The sequence below is a fragment of the Psammomys obesus genome, unplaced genomic scaffold (assembly GCF_907164565.1).
Source record: "Psammomys obesus unplaced genomic scaffold, mPsaObe1.curated_primary_1811, whole genome shotgun sequence".
Lineage (NCBI taxonomy): Eukaryota > Metazoa > Chordata > Mammalia > Rodentia > Muridae > Psammomys > Psammomys obesus.
This window is the reverse complement of record NW_026585895.1, coordinates 23,168,297-23,190,213: the sequence shown is the minus strand read 5'-3', so window position 1 is coordinate 23,190,213 and position 21,917 is coordinate 23,168,297. Positions and strand designations below refer to the sequence as shown.

At 43.4% G+C, this 21,917-nt stretch overlaps 1 protein-coding gene across 2 annotated transcripts in view; it reads right to left on the bottom strand.

Annotated features, from left to right (window-relative positions):
• The window catches only part of Itgb6 (integrin subunit beta 6), a 69,927-nt gene that overhangs the window by 2,000 nt on the left and 46,010 nt on the right, over positions 1-21,917 (bottom strand). For both annotated transcript variants that reach the window (XM_055600466.1, XM_055600465.1), the window contains 4 exons: positions 15,837-16,059; positions 12,951-13,045; positions 8,412-8,531; positions 2,775-2,941 (listed from right to left, as the gene is read on the bottom strand). In XM_055600466.1, coding sequence (XP_055456441.1) covers positions 2,775-2,941; positions 8,412-8,531; positions 12,951-13,045; positions 15,837-16,059 — 605 coding nt within the window. The remainder of the gene's footprint in view (positions 1-2,774; positions 2,942-8,411; positions 8,532-12,950; positions 13,046-15,836; positions 16,060-21,917) is intronic.

The following is a 21,917-nucleotide window of genomic DNA, read 5'->3' as shown; positions in this document are numbered from 1 at the left end:
TGCTTTTGTGCACTTTTCATTTATTTCTAAACTCCTTTGCTCACTCAACTCTGGACTAGTTCAGGGGTCCCTTCCAGAGGGTCAACGAACCAAGAGTCCACCCTGGTAGGAAGGGACGGAAGAGATTCGAAGTAGAGAAGGAACAAGTCCATACTGCTAGAGAGGTAGAGAGGTGCAGGGTGGGGGGGTGGGGGAGGCGGGGCCTGAGCTCAGCTGACGTCAGAGTTCTGGAGAGCGTGCTAGCTTTGGGTTTTGTGAGCAGGGGCAGGGGTGGAAATGGCCACTGCCATATTCATTATTGACCTCCCTTTGTGGGATGTCCAGTTGAGACTCGGGTTTAGGGACCAATCTGTAGTGGGTGAGTGAGTGTCCACATTTGGATAAGGCCAGTTACTCTCTAAGTATGCAGGGTGACCAGGTACATGTCCCCCATGTCAACATTCTGTCTTAAGGCAGGACTCTCCAAAACCAGTGGCACATTTTTCAGACTTGAACAAAAGCGACAACAAGAAAGCTCCATCATGACCCACAGCCTTTTTAATGATCACCTAACTGCCAACTGTATGCCCGATTTACTTGGCATAGAACAAAATCAATCCATGACTCCATGGAATGTCAGGCTGAACCATTTTTTTTTTTTTTTTTTTTTTTGGCTCCAGTTAATGACTTGTCATCCAAGGGGAAAAACTGTCTAATCAAAGATGAATTTAAATATCTTCCATTTGTGTTTTCAGAAGAAAATGCTGATTTAAAAAAAAAAACATAATAAAAGGTAAGTTTTCTTTATAACCCTGACAAAATATTTCAGGAGGTAAAAGCAAGAACCTGTCCTCAACTCTGTCCCCTTGGGAGTCCCAGGGACTCGATGGGACTCACTGTTTCTTCTATCCCTGTGTCTTAAGATCAGTGGAGTTCACCCCCTTGAGAAGAAAAAGGTTTTAGATTTAAAAAATGAATTAAATTAGAGACCTTTAAACACATGCACCAAGCATACATTTGTCCTGGGAGGAGGCTACGTTAGTGGAATCTGAACTGAATTGTTGGCTTGAACCTCTTTTGCATGCAAAGGAATAATTATTACCTAGTCATCACCTACTCAGGAACATCAAACATTTGTTATTCAAAGAAACTTGATTTAATAAGGGACCATTTTCCATTTATGCTTTTATCTGTTTAATGCATGGTTTTGTCCCATTTTACATGAGAAACAGCTAAAATTTGGCATTTGAATTTCAGTCATGTTTAGCTTCCTGAGGGAGAACAATTCATGTTTTGAAGGAAATTAACTGTTAATTAAAACGTTATTCTAAAGATATTAATCATTTGTCAGCGCTCACGCCTGTGTCTGAGAACATTAGAATAGGCTGGTTAGTAGACGCGCATCACAAAACAGCCGTGTGTTTGCTTGCAGAATCAGAATGCCTGCTTATTATTTCCAGAGGCATCAACCGAAGGCTGCTCTTACAACAAATTAACAATCAGAGCTCAACTCTACCTGTACCAGAAAAATTGGGGAGCTCCTGAACTTCTGACTGGATGATTTCAAACCCTAAACTTGTCTCATTTACCTACTCTCCTACATACTTCCATTTTCCTCACTACAAACTGCAAATATGGACTCTGTAACTACCATGCCTTTGTCATGCCTACTCAAATTGAACATACGTCCTTGCCATCATTCTAGCATCCAGAGTGCGTCAGCCTCTTTCCAGTTACCTTAAAAATATAATTTTACAGTTGGACTCTTCAAGTCAGGACTTAAACAAGGTCCACAGATCACATTTGTTTATTATAGCTAAAGCATTTTACCTCAAAAGATAGGGTAGACTAACATCTTTATTGGCCTTTGTCCTGTGATGTACATTATGGGTAGCTTGAAATAATTCACCCAAATATAAACATTCATTATCCAAAAATGGAAAATTCCATTTGCCTTCAGAACTGAGGGTGTTGGTATAGGCTTAGGGAAAACAGTGTTAACATTAATTTATTTAGGCAGACGAACCCAAAGGCGCAGTGTTTGCCTGCATTTTCTCCAGTGAGTTCACTGTTTTTGGAATCAGCGCTGTAAGATAATTGCTATTAGGTAGCTAGGCACACCATTAGAGATTGAGAGATGAAATTAAAACCATGAAATTGTTTTCAGGGGTCTCTAGAAATGTAATTATCTCTCCTGTGGAAAAGAAACGCTGAAAATTGTAGTCCTGTTTTCTGTTTGTCTACTGAGACAACATTTAAATTATATCTGTTGAATACATATATTTAGAGGTTTATTTCTTGTAGCTACTTAAATTTTATGTTATTCAGAAGAAGCTGCCTGGTATTTAAAAAAGCTTGTCAGCTTTGCTTTGTCACCTATTATATCAGCAACAAGTATTTCCATGGAAATTGGCATGAACTGTCATACTATCCGTGAGTATTATCCCATTAGCTAGAACACAATCAATTTACAAAAATGTTTAGATACAGCACCTATGCTTTACGTCATAAGTTTGCCTCCGCAACAGCCCTAAGTCACCATGGCAGGGGTTTCATGAGCCTCTTCAACTGTTACGAGCCCATCCACTGAGACACCATAAGGCGTGAGAATAACCCGGGACCAGACAATGGGTTCCTGTGCTCGCTAAGAGAGAAATTAAAGCTGTCGGGACGACACTGAGGGTGGTTGTAGAGGTGACAACTGAACTCTTGTCTACAGAAGATGGCTGAGTCCCTGACAGAAGATGGCTGAGCCCCTGACCATTTCCATCATCAGGTCTCCTGAGTTCACATACCGTTTGCCACTTGGCCTTTGATCGCTCTGCTTCAAATTTAGCAACTTCCTTCCGATCGTGAAATGATACCAGCAGCTTCCAAATACACAGCAGGACCACTCCGATGAGCAGGATAGCCAGTGATACTCCCAACATGATCATGGGGATGTTTGGAGGTTTGGGGCAGTCTGTGGGAGCAGATGGAATAACCTTTAGAAGCTGCTACTATTAATACTTCACTGTAATAAGATTTCTCCACCCCTTACTGAAACACAGGGATTGAACCTACTGGGCACAGAACATACTAGGTAATTCTTCTCTCACTGAGCTGTACGGAATGGAAAGACCCTTCTCACTGGATTTTTTATTTACATATTGTTGACAAAAGAAGGTAAATGCTGATACCTTCTTGTCTTGTTGAACTTTTTTCCTAAAACTGAGTTACTTGTTTAAAGATAGGTTTATATTTATTCTCAGCGAAACAAACAAGATTCAAAGCAATTCAAAGTGAATTTATAAATAGCCATCTATATCCTTGGAATACCCATCTCACTCTTCAATTCTCTCTCTACTTTCTCTGTCACTGTCTCTGTCTCTCTCTCCTCTCTCTCTCTCTCTCTCTCTCTCTTCTTTCTAATAACATTTCTTGCATCCCAGGCTGGCCTCAAACTCCACAGCCAAGGATGACCTCGAACACCTGAATCTCCTGCCTTTACTTTTGAAGGGCTGGGATTACAGGTATTTTTCTGCTATACCTGGTTTTATATAGTGCTGCAGTTGACCCCAGTACTTCATATGCGCTAGGCAAGCAAGCACTCTACCAACTGAGCTACATTTCAAGCCCCATATCACATTTTGTAAGTAACCTAGAAATGACTTCAGGTATACAATAATATGTGTGTAAATCCTACACACATATAAGGGCCTTCAGAATTCACAGATTTTGGTATATTTGGCACAGGTGGATCTGAACCCAATTCCTGCAGATATGGGGAGATGGCTATAGATTGGATGGTTGACCTTAAAACCTTAACAGGACAGAGTGACAATTAATATACATGAAATATTTAAAGGACCATGAAAAATACTACATTGTAATTTCCAAAGATAATTTCTCCAGAGTATACAACTACTACTTTGGTAATATAATTATTCTGTCAAGAAGCTCTTTAAATTGTGAACAGTCTCAGGATTATGCTAAAAATTATTAGTCCAGCCTGGTTGATCGTGCCTGCGATCCCAGCATTCAGCAGGCAAATGCAGGAGTCTGATGCTAGCCTAGGCTACAAAGCAAGTTGAAGGCTAATTTGAGCTCTGCAGTGAGACCCTGTCTCACAAACCAAGGGCTGGGAGTGCAGAACACTTGGCTAGTTATAAGCAAAGCCTCTGATTCCATCTACAGAATTGAAGAGCTTTCACTGTACTGCAGGTCCCTTGGCCCTTCCCTTTTTAAAGACAGAAGACAACCATAGCTTCATATTTAATTCAATGCTCTGACTTCCCAGATGTTCTCAGACCAGAAGAGGACAGGCTCAATTCTCATCTCATGTACAGTAGTTGTGTGGATTCCATTGAGTCCCTGTGAGCTCAAACAGAGCCCTCCCTCAACTTCCCTAATGACAGAAACATGGTCTTGCTTATCAAGACCATAGCCTCCTAGACCACCTCCACTCCCAAGCTCTCCCAGGATATTCTGTTTCAGTGGGTCTTGGGTAATACCACAGGTAATATTCACAGTCTGTCTTATGACCAGGGAAGTGTAGGGGATTAGGTTCGCTCAACATGAAGATTCCATGAAATGTCATTTTGGCTCTATTGATGGTGTTATTGTGTTATTGCGGTTACACCTTCCTGCAACCGATCACCTGCAAGATAACAGATCTCTTAATGGAACATTATAATTAAGGCCTTCTTTTGCTATCCTGGGAAGAAATTCCACATCAAATGATCATTAAATATCTGCATTCCTCCACAATAGGTGAAGCAAAAACCCTACAGTCCTGGGCGAAGAAATGAATCAGGCTTAGTCTGTTCTCCATAATGTCACTTGTAGATAGCTGATAAGAGAACTGATCATGCAGCTTTTCAGACCTGGATCTGAGGGGATTGGTGACTTCCTAACAGCAAGATGCCTGGTCTCAGACACTTTTTCTGGTTAGGAAACCATGAAAGGACATTATGAAGAAATAGCAATTGCCAATGGCCTACTTACTACATTACCAAGACCTAAAGGTTGTATTGGAGCAAGCCAATGAAGCATGCCTGTGTCTCCGAGAAAATATACTGATCTAGCTATATCTTTGGCCAAGAAATGGATGGGCAGGTACATAGCATCGTTCCACAGAACGATGTAGCCTGCTAGGACCTAGAAAGCCAACCAGGAGGGTGCTCGATCAATGAGGGAAAGTTATGGCTTGGGAGAGAGAATCATTTTAAAACCTTCTCAGGAAAAAGTGTTAGCCCAAGTTCCAAGGTAGGTATGACCCTTTACTTTTCATGCTCTCCATATATTTTTTGGTGCATGGACCAAAGATAGGTACGTAGGTGGGAGGAGAGGGTTAGCTCTACTCCTATGTGTAATGTTGCCTGTCAAGTTGGGTCACTGCTGTACCTAATGCTGAGGTCTTGAACATCTAATTCTCAGCTCTGTCTAAGCCGGTAGCTACACCATATTCCGCCATTGGGCACAGGCTATATGACATCTAACTCAGGTTGTGCCATAAGTATTAAACAATTATCTCACAGTCTAAGCACGAAAATGTGAAACACCTTCATGACTTTTGTGTTGACTTCATGTTGAAGTGAGAATATTTTCAATACGATGGCAAAGACACAAATTTCACCTGTTGTTTTTTTTTTGTTTTTGTTTTTTTTTGTTTTTTTTTTTTTGACTACTTAATGTGGTTTCTAGAAAATAATACATTTGGTATAGAATTCACCTAACAGTCCTATTGGACATTGCTGACATCTTATAGATTCAGATACTTATTACAGTTGGGTAGCCAGCGGGAGGCAGTGTGATACAGTGGTTAAGAGCCTGGGCTCCCAGCCAGGCTGGTTAGAGTTCCTCAAGCAAACATATCTGTGTTAAATTACTGCAGGACCTAGCAATGCATTTGTTTCCATGCCTCGATTTCCTCCCCCCTGTGACAAAAATAGTCCTAGTGCCCGCTCTCCAGGTTTCTTGAAGATACTGAGTGAAATCAGCGCTTAGGAAATGGGAGTGACGCAGAGACCCTGCATACAAAGGGACTGCAACAACAGAAGCATTCCTCTCTCTTTTCTGTCTCCCAGAAGGCAGGGGCCCGGATGCTGAGTGACTGGCTTCTTCGAGCAAAGAGAGCTCGGCTGTCGGCTGTCTTTTTTTTTTTTACACCTGGCATGGCTTGTAGGCTCTGACACTCTATGCAGACGTGAGGTGAGTGATGCTCCTGCCTGCCTCAGCAACAGTGAGCACTCAGGACCAGCTCCATTTCCAGTTCACTTAGAGGACACTGGGAATCCTCAACCTCTCCTTCCTTTTCCTTGTCTTTCATTTTGCCTCCCTTTTTATCCCAGCTTCTAACTTCAGAGCCACAGGTCTCAGTGCTCTTTGAGGTACCCTTGGGCCTGTCAGAAGACCTTGTGAAATCCAGGGAGATAGCTTTGTCTTCCCTTTTCCTTACTGTGAAAGAATAGGGATAAACAAGACAGTGTAATAAAAAGGCAGGAGGCATCTGTGAGTGCCCTGAAGGAGGGCACGTTGGCGTGTCACTCACACTGCGTACAAGAATAAAAGAACAGACAACACTCAGTAACAAGACAGCGTTTATCAGCTGAAGGCATGTTCCGTGAGAGGGAGGCAGGAAGGAGAAGAAAGAAGAGAAAATCAAACCAGTCAAGCACAAAAGCCCGCACATCGGAAAGCAAGGCCTTCTGCAGAAGGCGGTTTTGTTGTCTGGGGGATGTGTTTTTTCAATAGAATCAATATTTTAAGGGGTGGCTTTGATTTCAGGATAACATGCTAAAGTCACTGCCACAATTAGAAACACAGCGCCGGGGCTGCAGCAGGAGAGCCTGACTTTCCAAAGCTGGTAATGAGAAGGCAGGGGTTTCTCTGTACTATGAAGTAATTTGGTTTCTCAGCGTTTTCCTAACTGATGGCTGCAAGATGCAGCATTTTGTGTTTCTGACGTTCTAAGTGCCTGTCGCCAGGAGCATCCTGCCCTCACAAACAGCAATACCGTGCTCAGGTCCATCCCCATAGTTCACGGGTTGCGCCTGACCTCCACCTGTCTTGTCCTCCGGCACGACAATGTGATGTTTCTCTCATCGTTTTCTTGATTGTAACATGAGGTTGAAACCCACTTTGCAGGCGTTTTGCTATGACTTGGGTTTTCAGTCTCTGGGGTGATAGCAATCTGATAGCTTTGGTTTCAAATTCGGGACTTAACATTTTACCAGCAAGCAAGAGCACACACCCAAACCCACCTGCTTTCTACCCAGTGTGCACTGCTTCAGTCTGGGCCTGACCTTAGGCTCCTGACCCAAGTCTGCTGAAGTCTGACTTAATGCAGCTGCCATTGCTCTGGGAAATTTTAGGGAGGGGTTGGCCATTGGTAAAGACAGAAAATACAAGGCACCTGTGAGTGTGGAAGAACACAGCCGGGGTTAACATCATGGCCCTGAAGGAAGGCTTGTAGCGTGCGTGTGAAGGCGCGGTGCGCGCAGGCCTGTTGACTCAGGGTACAGGCATTTCAGCTAAACTGCAGAGCGGTCTGATACCCACACAATTTGAAAGCTTCTTAAAGATGCGTTCTCCACAGCTTCTCCTTCCGTATAATCTAAACTCGTCTTTTCCCTTGGCTGGAGATGTAATTTCTACGGGAGCATCCCTGTGTTGGAAACTCATTCCATGTGTGGACACGGTTGAAAATCTGTAGAAGCACAGAAGCAATGGGCTCCTGGCTGGCCTGGTCTGGTACCAGGCACTAAGCAGAGGCTGCCTCAAGCTCAAAGGAATCCTTCCGCTTCATCCTCCTGAATACTGGGATTATAGGTGTATGCTGGCTCTCCTAGCACTTTGACATCTTCTATAGCCACACAGTTATTTGTTGTCTTGTGTCTTTCCTCATCCAACATTATTGTTAAGGAACCATTGTTACGACACACATGTTACGTTCCTTATTCCATTTATTTCTTGTGTTACCTCTTAGAAGATTGTGCCGTTATTTTTCCCATTTTACAGATGAGGAAATAAGAGGCTTGGAGAGACAAGTGTATCCCACAATCTCAGGCAGTGGCTGCCCAACAAAACAGTATTTGAACCACAGCTTAAACTTGGCTTTAAAAATCCATTGCACTCCTTTTTGCCAGTTTTTCTGAAAGAACACCTGTTGCTTACGCTGTCTCGGTTCTCCTTTCTACAATGCCAGTAGGTGTAGCTGTCAGGGAGATGATGCCTGACTTCCATTTGGATGAAAGTCATCATGTTACCTCATCTTAATAAAAGACATGGGAACACAGCAGAGGGTTTAATGAGGATCTTTCAACCTTTGCAGAATCACTTCACCCAGACTTTGAAATACCTTTTCTGCCAAGTTACCTCCAAGTGACTTTCCGGATGCCTTCTACCAGGCATTATCACTTGCTATTGGCAAGGGAACACAAGCTACCCACCTTGTTCGCTGATGTTGTGAATGATGGTTTTCCCTTCGTTATCCGCAGTTATTAGGAATGTAATAAGACATTCATTTTCTCCTTGTATAGAGCAGGAAACAGAAGTATCCTTCGAAAAATCTGCAGATGAAAGAGTCATTCATTAGGTTAAAGGGAGATTTCAAATTTTTAAAGCAAGGTAGTATTGAGTTTAATATGTAAATTGGAATCTGCAATACCGACAAATGGGAATTGAAAGGCATAGGATTCTTTTCCCCCATCAACTGAGAGCTTTGGTTGAAGAACGGCTCCAGATGTGGTCCATCAGGACTGACCACCAAAATTACCTATCAGTCTGATGCAAGCAGATCTCAATAGAGTGAAAGCAGCACAAGGCAGGTGCTTGATTGTGGTAATGAGGGGGCTGCGTGCTCCTCTCTGCAGAGCATCTGGGAGGCTGGCTAGATTACACTGCTTCTCAGTGCAGTCGGATACTGATGCCAGTAGAGGGGGCCCCTCACAGTGCTCAGCCAGGACTGCAGGCTTCAGTAGTCACACGGTGAGAATAAATGAACGTCAGGAAACGGGGATAGCGGTGTTCTGTATCTCAGAGACTCCCAGGATAAAGGGAAACTTCCAAGGAAAAGGAACCCAGGGTAACCGCTGTCTAACACTCAGTGCACCCTCTTTCTTAACAAGAGACTGAAGTTTTCCTCAAACCTTTCCCAAATTAAATATTTTTCCTTGTGAGGCTTCATCAAAATTTATAAAATGAATTTCATGGTAATAATTGGGAATGAAATTTTAAAACTCGTAGGTCACACAACAAAAATTCTGGCGGCTCAGCTACTCTGCATTTTCTGAATTAAACCAAAACAGTTTAACTTCATGATTCTCGTTCTAAGTTGGAAATTTTTGATGACATTACATTTTTCAGAAACCTACAATTAATATAACATTTACTCTTAATCTAAACTTCTAAGGCATATGAGCCAATATTCATATGTAAAGATAGATTATGAAAATCAAACTGCCTCAGATAATCTTGGGTATTCTCGTCCTAGACCGTGATTTTTCTCATTAGCTTAAGAGTTTCCTAAGGATGTTAATAAAATAGAATATTTTTTTGTGTGTGTTTTTGTGTGTGTATTCTTACAAAACAAAAAAGAAATAGCCAATTTTTGGCTATTTAGGGCACAGAAATGCTAGTCATAAAATAATAGAAATACTAAGTTGTCATTGCTCGCTGTATTTGCATTTAATTTTTGAGAGACAAGCCCACCAGGACCTGTGACTAATATGCTTCTTATCATTCATAATAGGAACGAGTAAATAATAAATTCCGCATTCTAAATGAGATTTTGTGCAGTAGATTTACATGAACTGTTTTTTAACTCATTAGAAGCATCTATCTATGGACATATGAATATTAGGAAATATAATGCAAATTATCCTCGTTTGGAAATATTCATATGCATAGGATCATCTGACTCACCTGGGAGATTTGAAAATACCAATCCTGGGGCCCCACCTCAGGTGTTTTAATGGAAGAGTCCATGACATGCACAGGACTTGGGCATTAGGCAGTGACTTAATACACATTCTAATCAGGTGCCTTGGATGAAGAGATATGGGAAACTCTTGGCAACTCCGGATGAGCACGGCCTGTGTTGTTTATTTCACGTGTTTGATGGTAAATGGCAGGCACCCCTATTGAATTCAAAGTGTGTTTTCTTTTACAGGACCTTCACCACTGCCTAGCTTCCCCTTCAGTCACTAAGATTCATGAAGTCTGGGGAGTGTGCTTTTGCATTTTGCATCTCGTTCTTCGTGTCTGCCACCGAAGTGAGAGCTTACACCACTCTCGAGCTCACTTAATGGGGCATCAGGCTCTCAGGCTGAAAGTGTGTGCAGGGCTTATCATCCTTGTTTCAGTAATACTAAGCCTGCCTCTTTATTTTCTTTTAAATAGCCACACTGAAGCAGAGGGAGGCTTACTTTCCGAGGCCAGGATTATTTAAGTTTTAATGGAACTGCGGATCTGACCTCTGAGTCACACTCCTGCCTTGTGCCCCACTAGTCCTTCTCTTGGCAGGCTAAATGTGCCTTGTTTTGTAGTGTTTGGGTGTGGAAATAGTATCGGATGTGCAATGAAAGATTTGCATAATTAGCTGCTAAGGTTCTCTTTTGTTTTTCATAGAAAATGGCTTTCTTTCTTCTTTCTTTCTTTCTTTCTTTCTTTCTTTCTTTCTTTCTTTCTTTCTTTCTTTCTTTTTTTCTTTCTTTCTTTCTCTCCCCACAACTCCTTTGTGAGACTTGAATTACTGCCACTGAATAATACAGGGGAAATAAGATTTCAGACAGCTGGGGAAATCACGCTTAGGGAGGTAGACATGTACTTGTCATGGAGTGTGTGTGTGTGTGTGTGTGTGTGTGTGTGTGTGTGTGTATGTGTAGAGGCAGGTATGGAAGGTCCGGGAAAAATGTAGAGAACATGAATGTCTATACTATTGACTCATAGCCCTGAGTTTTAAGACCTCAGCTCTGCGATCAGCTAACAGTCGTGGAAGTTGACAGTTTCCCAAAGGTGGTGGTGATGTTTTGGGGTGGGTGGTTCTATGATGAGATAAATTTGGGAATCTTTTTTACTTTAGTCCTTCTCCTGCCTTTCCTGGTGACCCACACTCATGTTTAATTAAAGGTTCATAGCAGTTCTGAAGACTTGGAAAGCTCTGGGGTCCTTCAGTTCCCATTTCCAGAATGTGTATGACTGTGGGTGATTTATTTCATTAAACTTCTCAGAGATGGTGTTTGGTGGAGCACACTGAGTAACAGGGATCTGAGTGTCTGGAATAGTGGGATAAATTAAGATGCATGGCTCTTTCAGTAAAATGGAATGAAGAATGTTAGATGGACCCACCCGTCAGTCATGCGCAGTGGGCGGATTTATGAGTTATACCATAAGGCTGTTTTACTCCATGTCCAAGCAAAGTTGGTACTAAAGGAACCTTAGATGAGCAAACGTGATGTCATCTTTTCAAAGCAGTGTGATGGTGACATCAGGGGGTTAGGGGCTCAAAACGGGTCTTATGAGAAGGCTTGCAATCAGACAAGCCTCTTTTCATTCACGTTTGTCTGGGTTGGTGCTCAGAGAGGGTTAATAGGCCACTGGCTATTTTCATCTCCCAACTTGGAAGGAGTAGCATCCTTCTCTTTTAAAGATACTTTGGCCAAACACAGAAGAACGTAAGTATTGGAAACGCCACATAAGCGAGCCTTCCTCTCAAACCCAAACATCTTTGACAACCTGCTCTGAGAACTGTGAGCTTTGCCACAGTTCACGCCTTTACGATGGCCCCGCTCCTTCACGGCCTTTTCCACCACATTGCATTTCCCAGGTTGCTGGTGAATTGAGCCTAGTCATTTGCGGGCATTTTCTGCAATTTTTGCTCCTTTCCCGGAGACAGCTGGTGAACACGGCCACTGCTGTGAACTGAGCCTGGAGGATACACTGAGATGCGTACTAGTTACTGACGGGGACACTCCACAAATGCTGCTCCTCCTCAGCGCGTTAATGTGTCTCACCTTTGGTGTCAGGCAAAGCGCACAGCGTGTCATTCCATTTGCTGCTATTTGGCATATTTATCTCCCAGTCACCAGAAAAGCACAGATGAGGGGTTTTATGGGCACTCATCATGTCCTGTCCCACCCAGTAATTCAACTGCAGCATCACAACAATTTTGAGGGAAAGTACTTTAAAAGCTGTATATAAATGTCCTTCTATATTCTATTTTGGAAATACATTAATTTCCACGTTCTAACTCCATCTCTTCAATACATGTACCCTATGGGCTATATATGTTATCTTTTCTGTTCAGCTAAAATGCAGTTGTGTTAAATATTTGTTATGGGTCTTTGCCGATAGATTCTCATTTTAAATAATTAAACATGACAGATGAAAACAGACGTTCCATGTGATTATCAGTTAGAAGAGGGATTTCTTGAATTTGGAGGATGAGCCAAAAGGCACCAAGTAATGATGATGTAATGCCCACAGCTGGCAGGCTGGGAGTGAAAGCCTTGGAGGGACAGTGGAAGGATAGACCAAAACCAGCTACCGAGTGAAATACTTCCGGGATTTGTAGAGCGCAGTCAGGCAAACTGTTACTGCAGGCTTTATCTCATCTCGAAATAGGGTAATCCGTGATAAGGGAAAATTTCAGGCTGCCAGTGGGACGTAGCAGCCATTTCTCCAATTTCCTTCTTACTAGTTTGGAAAATACAGCCTTGCAGAGTTCTCTACTGCCACCCCTGTCAAGCAGGCGAGAGCTCTCTAACAAAGCTGAGGACTAGCCATGGCTTTAAGTTGCTTGGTCCTCAAGTCGTCATCACTCCTTCAGCTTTCGAAAATGCATTTATTTTTCAAAGGGGTGTTCGGGGGGGGGAGGGGGGAGGGGGGAGGCAGGGAACTCGACCAGCCAGTTCCTGGTACAAATGAAGTCCAGTCACTAAGAGCCCCCTGACTCACACAAGAACTACGTGATTTAAGACAAGGAGCACCTTCCTCGCTGATGGTGGCCCCGGTGGCTTTGCACTTGTCCACACACTCTTCTTGCGTCTGGCCGTCCTCAGACAGGTAACACTCGATGCAGCTCCTGCGGGTGGGACAACAGGGTTCATCAGCTCCTGGCAGTGGAGAACGGGCTTGCCGAGGCATGGCCCTTGAAGCTCTTCACTGGCGGGCGACGTTGACCTCTCAGCACTCTCAAGAAAGAGAGCTGGGGTGGGTGACATCTAGGAGGATGCTAAATTGTTCTCATTTCTACGCCATAATTAGTGTCCCCCGAGCCAGCCTTGATAACAGCCTATGTCATCATTATTTTCCCTGCAGTGATTGCTTCTGATTGGTTAAGAAAAAAAAATACTTCAGTATTTGACTTAGCTATATTTTCTACTCACATTTTCAAATATAAGGTAGCATTTATATCCATAAATATGATCAGAGTCTAGACAAAGTTATGAATTTCTTAACACAAATGATCCCTATCCCAGCAGGAATTCTAATGATGAGTGCTCTTAATATATGTCAAATGCGATTATTCTAAAATTCAATTTTCTGTTACTCTTTTGAATAAGTATAAGGCTTGACAGTGGGTTCTTAAAGCTTAGGATTATAGCCTGGATCTTCATTAATTCAGGCTTCTCAAAAGATTGCCGCTTATAGAAAAGTATATTTCCAAGGATACAAGGAAATCATACTACTTTAAAGGTGTCTATAGACCAAAGTGAAACATAGGCTTGAATTAGGCTTGTGCTATAAATAGTTTTACAAATAGATTCAGTCTGGAGTAAGACAAATATGCAAATGTTTCTTACTGTGCGGACACAACATGCATTGGAGATGGACCTGAGTCTGTCTCCGAACCTGAATCCGTACTTCCTTTGCTCTGGTGACCCTCCCCCAACCATAAACTTATACCATTGCTACTTCCTAACTGTAATGTTGCTACTGTTATGAATCTTAACATAAATATCTGCTCTGCAGGATATTTGATATGTGACCCCCACTGGGTCATACTGGGGTTTCGACCTGCAGGTTGAGACCCACTGCTGGATAGGCAGGCTCTTGTTCAGCCACCCTGAGGGAATAAGGGCACACATCTTCTCTTGAAGCTGCTTTCGTGTTTTAAGTAGATCTGGGCAGACTTGGTGGGGGCCTGGGGCACACTGTAGGCAGTCTCCAAACCACGTTTGTGTATCTCACTGTGACTGCCCCAGCAAGACTGACCTCTCCTGCCCTGTAGCTCCATAGCACCCTCGGCATCCCCGTTGTGACTGGCAGCCCTCATATGTTTGCATGTGTGATAATTACTTGAAAAAGATATGGCACTGGGTGATGGCTCAGTGGATAAAGAGCTTGCCGTGCAAGTGTGGGGACCAGAGCCCAGATCCCCAGAGCCCACATAAAAGCCAGGCAAGCACGGCAACCACCTGTAACCCCAGCACTCAGGAGGCAGGACAGGAGCCACGGCAAGCTGGCTGGCCAGACTGTCTAGACCTGGAGAGCTTCCTTCCATAAATGAAGGGGAAAGTGATCAAGGAAGACACCTGAGGTTGAACTACTCCTGGCCTACAAAACCCATACACACTCACCAGCACATACAAGTGCATCACACACATGCAAATATGCACACATACACATGGGTGAAGGATAGAATTCTCTCTTTCCATTAGACCCTTAGCACTTATGAAGGTAGAAACCATAATTATTTCACTACATGCATATGACCTGAGACCACTTGTGGCATACAGCAGGTGCTTAATACTTGTTAGGTAAATGAATGCCAGCTTGGGTAAAAGGAAGGATAGACACATGGCAAAACTAACACCAGCGAGTCGATGATGCTTGTTTCCAAACTGGACTGGCTTTGTTAATTTCACATCCCACAAACCAGATAAAGCACTGACTCGTGTTTACAAAGGGGGTGAAGCAGAAGAGCAATAAAAGAAATGCCTTGAAGTAACTCTACTTCTTTTGTTGGTGGCCGTGCTGGGGATTGAACCCAGAGACTTGTGGATGCTGGGCAATCACTCTGGCACTGGACTCCAGCTGCCAGTTTACATTTGATTTTATTTAAGTATTCGGAATCAAGCCCCATGCTCTGGCATGTGTCTCAGTTTGCCAGGGACAGTGACAGAAAAGTCTTGACACCTGCTTGGCAGGAAACCACGGGGGAAATCGATTTTCTTCCTTGTGGACGGCAGAAATGCAAATGTCCCCATTCCATGAATCAGAGTTAATGAAACTATGAACTGCTCAGTCATATTCGAGGCTTACCAGGTACAATGTGACTTCACAATGGTCTTTTGGAGGCCTGCCATGGGAGACCTACCAAATCTGTTCTCATCCCGTAAAAAAAAAAAAAAAAAAAAACAACCCACAATATATATGCATAATGATAACCACACAAAAGGGCCAAAGTGTATGGTGATAAGGAGGGAGGGAAGGGAAAGCTGAGACTGTTTTCCAGCCTCTGCCTTCTTGGTCTACCAGGATGGGAACAAATCTTGCAAGGTCAGCCTAGACGGGTCTACGAAGAAGGTTGTCTGTTTCCCCAGAAAAGGTACCGAGCGCCTGTGAGTGTCAACAGGACGCTGAGAGGCCATCTGAGGTACCAGCGTGGGGCATCAGTGGTACTTCCCCTGCTGTCACTCGCAGAAGCGTGACATTGAGGCCGTGGGTAGTCAGGACTCACAACAAGGCCGGTGAGAGGCTGACAGTCCAGGCTGGGGAATCACAGGGGCCCTTGGGCTCTGAGTTTTGACATGTCTGGGAGGCTATACCCAGCTGAGACAATGGAAGGTTTGAGTCTACTAGATATCACTCAGACTTTGATCCCACGGAAAACTAGCCCCTGAAGAGAGAATAAAAAGCAGAGACATCACCGTTTAGAGTTACAGGGGTCACCGCAGGTGGGACAGCGTTCACAGGCGGGGCCTGAGGCCCCGGGGTCCCTGCAGACACACTTGCCGCAGACGCAGTCGCCGCGGCCACTGCACAGCACTCCGTCTTCAGACGTGCACGGGCCCCTGCCGGTTGTACAGTTGCAGTACTCGCCAGTCCAGCCTTCCCGGCACACACATTCGCCACAGTCACAGTGGCCGTTACCTGTAACACACGTAAGACGCATGTGGTGTTGCCGAGAGAGATGGAGAGATTCAGAGAGAGAGAGGGCAGACAGAGACAGAGGCAGAGAGACTGAGAGGGTGTGTGTTGTTGGCTCTGGGTATTCACTAATTCATCTCCTAGCTGAGAATCAACTACAGCAAACAGAGTAAGTATTCAGTCAAAATGAGACCACACAGACAAGCCCATCGGAGCTCTTTGGTGAATTGTCCATTGGGTTTTAGGATGGAGATGAAGGACAGACCTGGATTAGTACCCATCCCTCTCTATCACTCAAGCTGAATCATTGAAAAATCCTCCCTTATGAAGCGTAGGGATAAAAATTTGCTTCCAGTGGCTGTGGTGAAAAATTCTGGTTTAACGTGCCCCTGTTAGCTGTTCCACTGGTGTATACTAAGCATTGACAAATTCATTATTCAGCAGATTCTAACTGAGCATATACTCTGTGACAGAGATTTTCTTGGACATGAGGATGTGACAGTATAACAGACCTCCTACGCAGAGAATAGGGTCAGCCCAGGTAACAGCAGTAGCAAAGCCACCTCCCTCTGGAAAGGATTTAGAGATAACATGTCTTATAACCAAATCTACCTGCCCCTGACCTTTGTTTCAGCAAACATTAAAAGCAATTAGGGGTTTTTCCCAACCCCTTTTTCCCAGTGGGTCAAATTGTAATGAGCCTAATTTCATTCATCAATTTTTGGTCTGATTTTTAGCTTTAGAATGTAGTGGGTAATGGAAACTAAGAGTCAATTATGGTTCCAGTCTTGAGTGCATCAGGCAACAGAGATGCAGAATTCAATAGCACAAGATTACTGAATTTATCCTCTAGTGTGGGAGGCAGGCAAAGTATTAGCCCTAGTGCTAACTATAATATACATGCTGAGTCTAGGGGGCAGGGAGGAAGAGTTTCTAAACTAACTAGGGCTTTGGGAAAGTTTCCGGAGGAAGCAATGCTTGAGATGATTTTGGGGAGATAAAGATAGAAGGGGGTTGCATACATTTCAGAGAGACGACAGGAGGTGAGGAAAATGTGTGCAACAACCAGGGAAGCTTCTTAGGGCAGAGCCTGATGGCTGCGGCAAAGGAGAGAAGGGAAAGCCCAGAGTGTCAGAAGTGAGACGATGAAAAACCACATGGATAAAGAAAGTATTTTCCCAGAAGGTTCTCAAGTTTTCCCTAAGAAAGTGACCTGAACAGACAGGTATGTGTGCAGACATTTCACAGAGAGGTTAAGTGGGGGGCAGGAAAGGCAGGGGCAAGGTCATGCAGGAGCAGAAGCTGACCCCTGGCAGCAGCCTGGAGAACAGAGATGAAAGGATAAACAATGTAAGCCAGGATGCTCAGGCCAGGGAAAGGCTGGCAACAGTGCAGCATGAACAGAGAGAGAGAGAGAGAGAGAGAGAGAGAGAGAGAGAGAACCCTCGCCAGGTCAGCAGGCTGGATAGCCAGCTGGTGGCACAGCTTTCTTTTGCCTTAATGCGTAAGCTGGCTCTTGTTCACTGCTGTAATCCACACCTGGTATACAGTGGACATCAGCTGGTGAATGACTGAATGGTTCTGAAGCAGAAGAGGAAAATAGCTTTGGCTGGGTTGGACAGTGAGTCTCTATGGTTCTGTTGAGTTTGAAGGAGAAAGGACTGTTGGGAATCTTAGAAGGCAGTTGAATAATATAGACAAGGAGCTCAGAATCCATCAAGGAAAGGCTTTCAGGTGAGGTGGTTGTGAATCATATCATCTGGGGCAAGCATCCAGAGCATGAAAAGCTCTGGACAGCATCAGCCTGTAAAACGCAATCAGAGGAAAGGCTCCTTATAGGAGAGGCTGAAAGGAGGAGGGCGATGGGAGTTATGCCGCCGCAGACGCCCAGGGCAGACCAGCTTTGCAGGAGGAGGTGCCTGGACACACTGATGGATAAAGATAGTTAGAAGAATTGAGTTGCATACACTTTGGGGGTGGGGGTGGGGAGAAGTAAGGAGACGTGATGGAAATCTGCTCAATAACAATGCTAGTTCCACAGGGCAGAGCCAATGGTGCAGATGGTTGTGGCATTCAAGAGCCCCTTTTAGATCAGGCCACAAAATGGCTTTTAAAACACTCTAAGGTGGTAAATAGTATGTTTCAGAAAAGCATCCTTCCCATGGATTTTTGAGTGCTTGCCATGGATGTTAAAACAAATTTGTTTGTTTCAAAAAAAAATAGCATTTATTTACAAACTCATAACAGATCCTTTTGGGAAAGGCACAGGAGACAACTTCCTGAACAGAACACTAACAGCACAGGCTCTAAGAGCAACAATCCATAAATGGGACCTCATGAAACTGAAAAGCTTCTGTAAAGCAAAGGACACTGTCATCAGAACAAAACGACTGCCTGCAGATTGGGAAAGGATCTTCACCAACCCTATATCTGACAGAGGGCTAATATCCAGAAAATATAAAGAACTCAAGAAGTTAAACAGCAACAAATCAAAAATCCAATTAAAAAATGGGGTACAAAGCTAAACAGAGAATTCTCAATAGAGGAATATAGAATGGCAGAAAAACACTTAAAGAAATGCTCAGTGTCCTTAGTCTTCAGGCAAATGCAAATCAAAATGACCCTGAGATTTCACCTTACACCCATCAGAAGGGCTAAGATAAAAAACTTAAGTGACAACACATGCTGAAGAGGATGTGGAGAAAGGGGAACCCTCCTCCACTGCTGGTGGGAATGTAAACTTGTACAATCACTTTGGAAATCAATCTGGCACTTTCTCAAACAATTAGGAATAATGCTACCTCAAGATCCATCTATACCACTCCTAGGCACCTACCCAAAAGATGCTCAAGTATACAACCAAGGACATTTCTCAACCATGTTTATAGCAGCTTTATTTGTAATAGCCAGAAGCTGGAAACAACCCAGATGCCCTTCAGTTGAGGAATGGATACAGAGATTGTGGTACATTTACACAATGGAATATTACTCAGCAATCAAAAACAAAGAAATCATGACATTTGCAAATAGTGGGAACTGGAAAAGATCTTCCTGAGTGAAGTATCCCAGAATCAGAAAGACACACAGGGTGTATACTCACTCATAAGTGGATATTAGACATATAATATAGGATAAACATACTAAAATCTGTACACCTAAAGAAACTAATCAAGAAGGAGGACTCTGGCTAAGATGCTCAATACTCATTCAGAAAGGCAAAGAGGATGGACATCAGAAGAGGGAGAAAACAGAGAACAGGACAGAAGCCTACCACAGAAGGCCTCTGAAAGACTCTACCCTGCAGGGTATCAAAGCAGATGCTGAGATTTATAGCAGAGTGCAGGGAATCTTATGAAAGAATTGGGAAATAGTAAGTCCTGGAGAGAACAGGAGCTCCACAAGGAGAGCAACAGAACCAAAATTCTGGGCACAGGGGTCTTTTCTGAGACTGATACTCCAACCAAGGACCATACATAGAGATAACCTAGAACCCCTGCATAGATATAACCCATGGCAGTTCAGTGCCCAAGTGGGTTCCTTAGTAATGGGAACAGGGACTGTCTCTGACATGAACTGATTGGCCTGCTCTTTGATCACCTCCCCCTGATTTGGGGGAGCAGCCTTACCAGGCCACAGAGGAAGACAATGCAGCCACTTCTGATGAGACCTGATAGACTAGGATCAGAAAGAAGGGGAGGAGGACCTCCCCTATCAGTGGACTGGGGGAGGAGCATGGTTGGAGAAGAGTAAGGGAGGGTGGGATTGGGAGGGAAGGAGGGAGGGAGCTACAGGTGGGATACAAAGTGAATAAACTGTAATTAATAAAAACATAAATAAAAAAGAAAAGAAAAAGAAATGGCATACATATAGGCATCTTGCATGGGAAGTTTTGTTCTTCCAGCAAATCCTGCAGTTGCCTAAGTTAGTCTATGTTTACCGTGTTGCCTGGCCCATAACTGAGCTCCACAGGGCCTAGTTAGTGGAAGTGTTTCTAAAAGCCATCCAGGAGGAAGAACTGGCAAGCAATACTAAAAGTTCTATGCTTTTATTACAAGTAAGTAAATGGCACATGCATCTACTTGTAGAAGATGCTGTTGAATTCACCATGGCACGGAAGACTGCCTTCTCTCTTGTAGATCTGGTTCTAGTACTTGGCTACTTTTCTGGCTTCATGACTAGACCTTAAGAGACTGAGAATAAAAAAGCCCTTTCTGTAATGCTCTGTCAGTCTCCAAACCACAAGGGTTTCGTAGTTGGTGTTTGAATGATGGGATACGTGTGTGTTCTCTGTGTATATGTATGTATAGATACATGGTGTTTCTATATATTATCCTACATGGTCTTGGGAGTAAAGGCATATACCACCACGCCCGGCTATGGTATAATACTTCGATGAGATACTTTCCAGTGAAAGATGGATCTAAGTTTATTTGGACCCACCATATTAAGACACAGTCTAGCGTAGTTCACAGCCTATCAACTGACTTAATTCATAGTTGAATTCAAAACTAAGAGGAGTAAATGATTTGGGTAAAAACCAAGAATTAATTTTTATGGGTAAGTGATCCAATATCTTTTTTTTTTCCTTCCTCAGAAAGGGAGAATCAGCTACAAAAGGGAGAAAAACTCTAACTTGTAGTTTATTCTGAAAATTAACAGGACGCATAAATGTGCATTGCCAGGGGCCCTGAGGCTGCCCAGTATATCTCTGCACACAGAATTTCTTAGCAGGAGTTTAGAAAACCTGTCCTGAAACATTAGAAAGGATTGTCACAGCAAACTATAAGACACACCATTCAGAACTTAGAAACCTGTTCATGACAGCACACTAACACCTTCCTATTGGTGGCATGTAGAAGCAAGATGATAAGCTAAGATCTAGAAAAACTTGCCAGGCTCTTTCCAGAGGGATAGATCTTTCTGGAACGCCACCGAAAAAAAAAAAATAACTCTAAGTGCATAATCACAAGAAGTCTTTTCCTCTAATACCATTTGCCTTGGATGGCTCCCAGTCTCTTAGAATCAAGATAGACTAATGGAATTTGGGCGAGGATAAACAAAATCGATGGAGCCTTCTCTCTCTGAGTGCTTACAAATGGATGAAAGATGCTGTATGACAAAGAGCACCGTGATAAAAGCTTTTCAGAAGAGCAGCACGCTGTCAGGTACAGGGCTGGTGAGGTAAGTGAGGCCCCTCCAAGTTGAGAGTGGCGTGTCTGGTGAGTTTGGCAAATCATGGCTGAGAGGAAGGCATCTCTTCACAACGAGGTGCAGCTTCCTCCGTGCACTGCGCACTGTCCCAGACACACAGAGGCCACACCACTAGTCCCAGCTGGATCTGAATACTTGTATTTACTTTCACTTTACCTTTTTAGAAGAGAAGGCTACTGGCTACAGAGTATCATCATCATCATCATCATCATCATCATCATCATCATCATCATCATCATCAACATCATTTGCCAAAATGTGAAAGAACATGGCACTGGTGGAGGTTTCTAAGTCCAGCTAAAGAAAGATTGTTTTCTAAGTAGAATTTCTTGCGATTCCTGCATCTGCTTTGAAGAGAGGCATCACTGTCTGACCTTCCTAACTACACAGTGTATAGTTTGAGTAATCTTTTTTGAGTATATTCCAGATACCCTGACCATATTTTTAAAAAAGAAAGAAAGGAATGGGGAAATTTCACATGCCAGCAATTCCTGGCATGTGACTTTAGGTCTTTTTACCTAGAATTTAGGGGCTGGACTATCAGGATGTTTGCCATGCCATTAGATTAGATTAAATTACACTTGGGACCTGCAGAAATATTTTTTTCTAGTGTTTTGAACATGTATTTTACTAGAAAGGCAGTGTGGGCG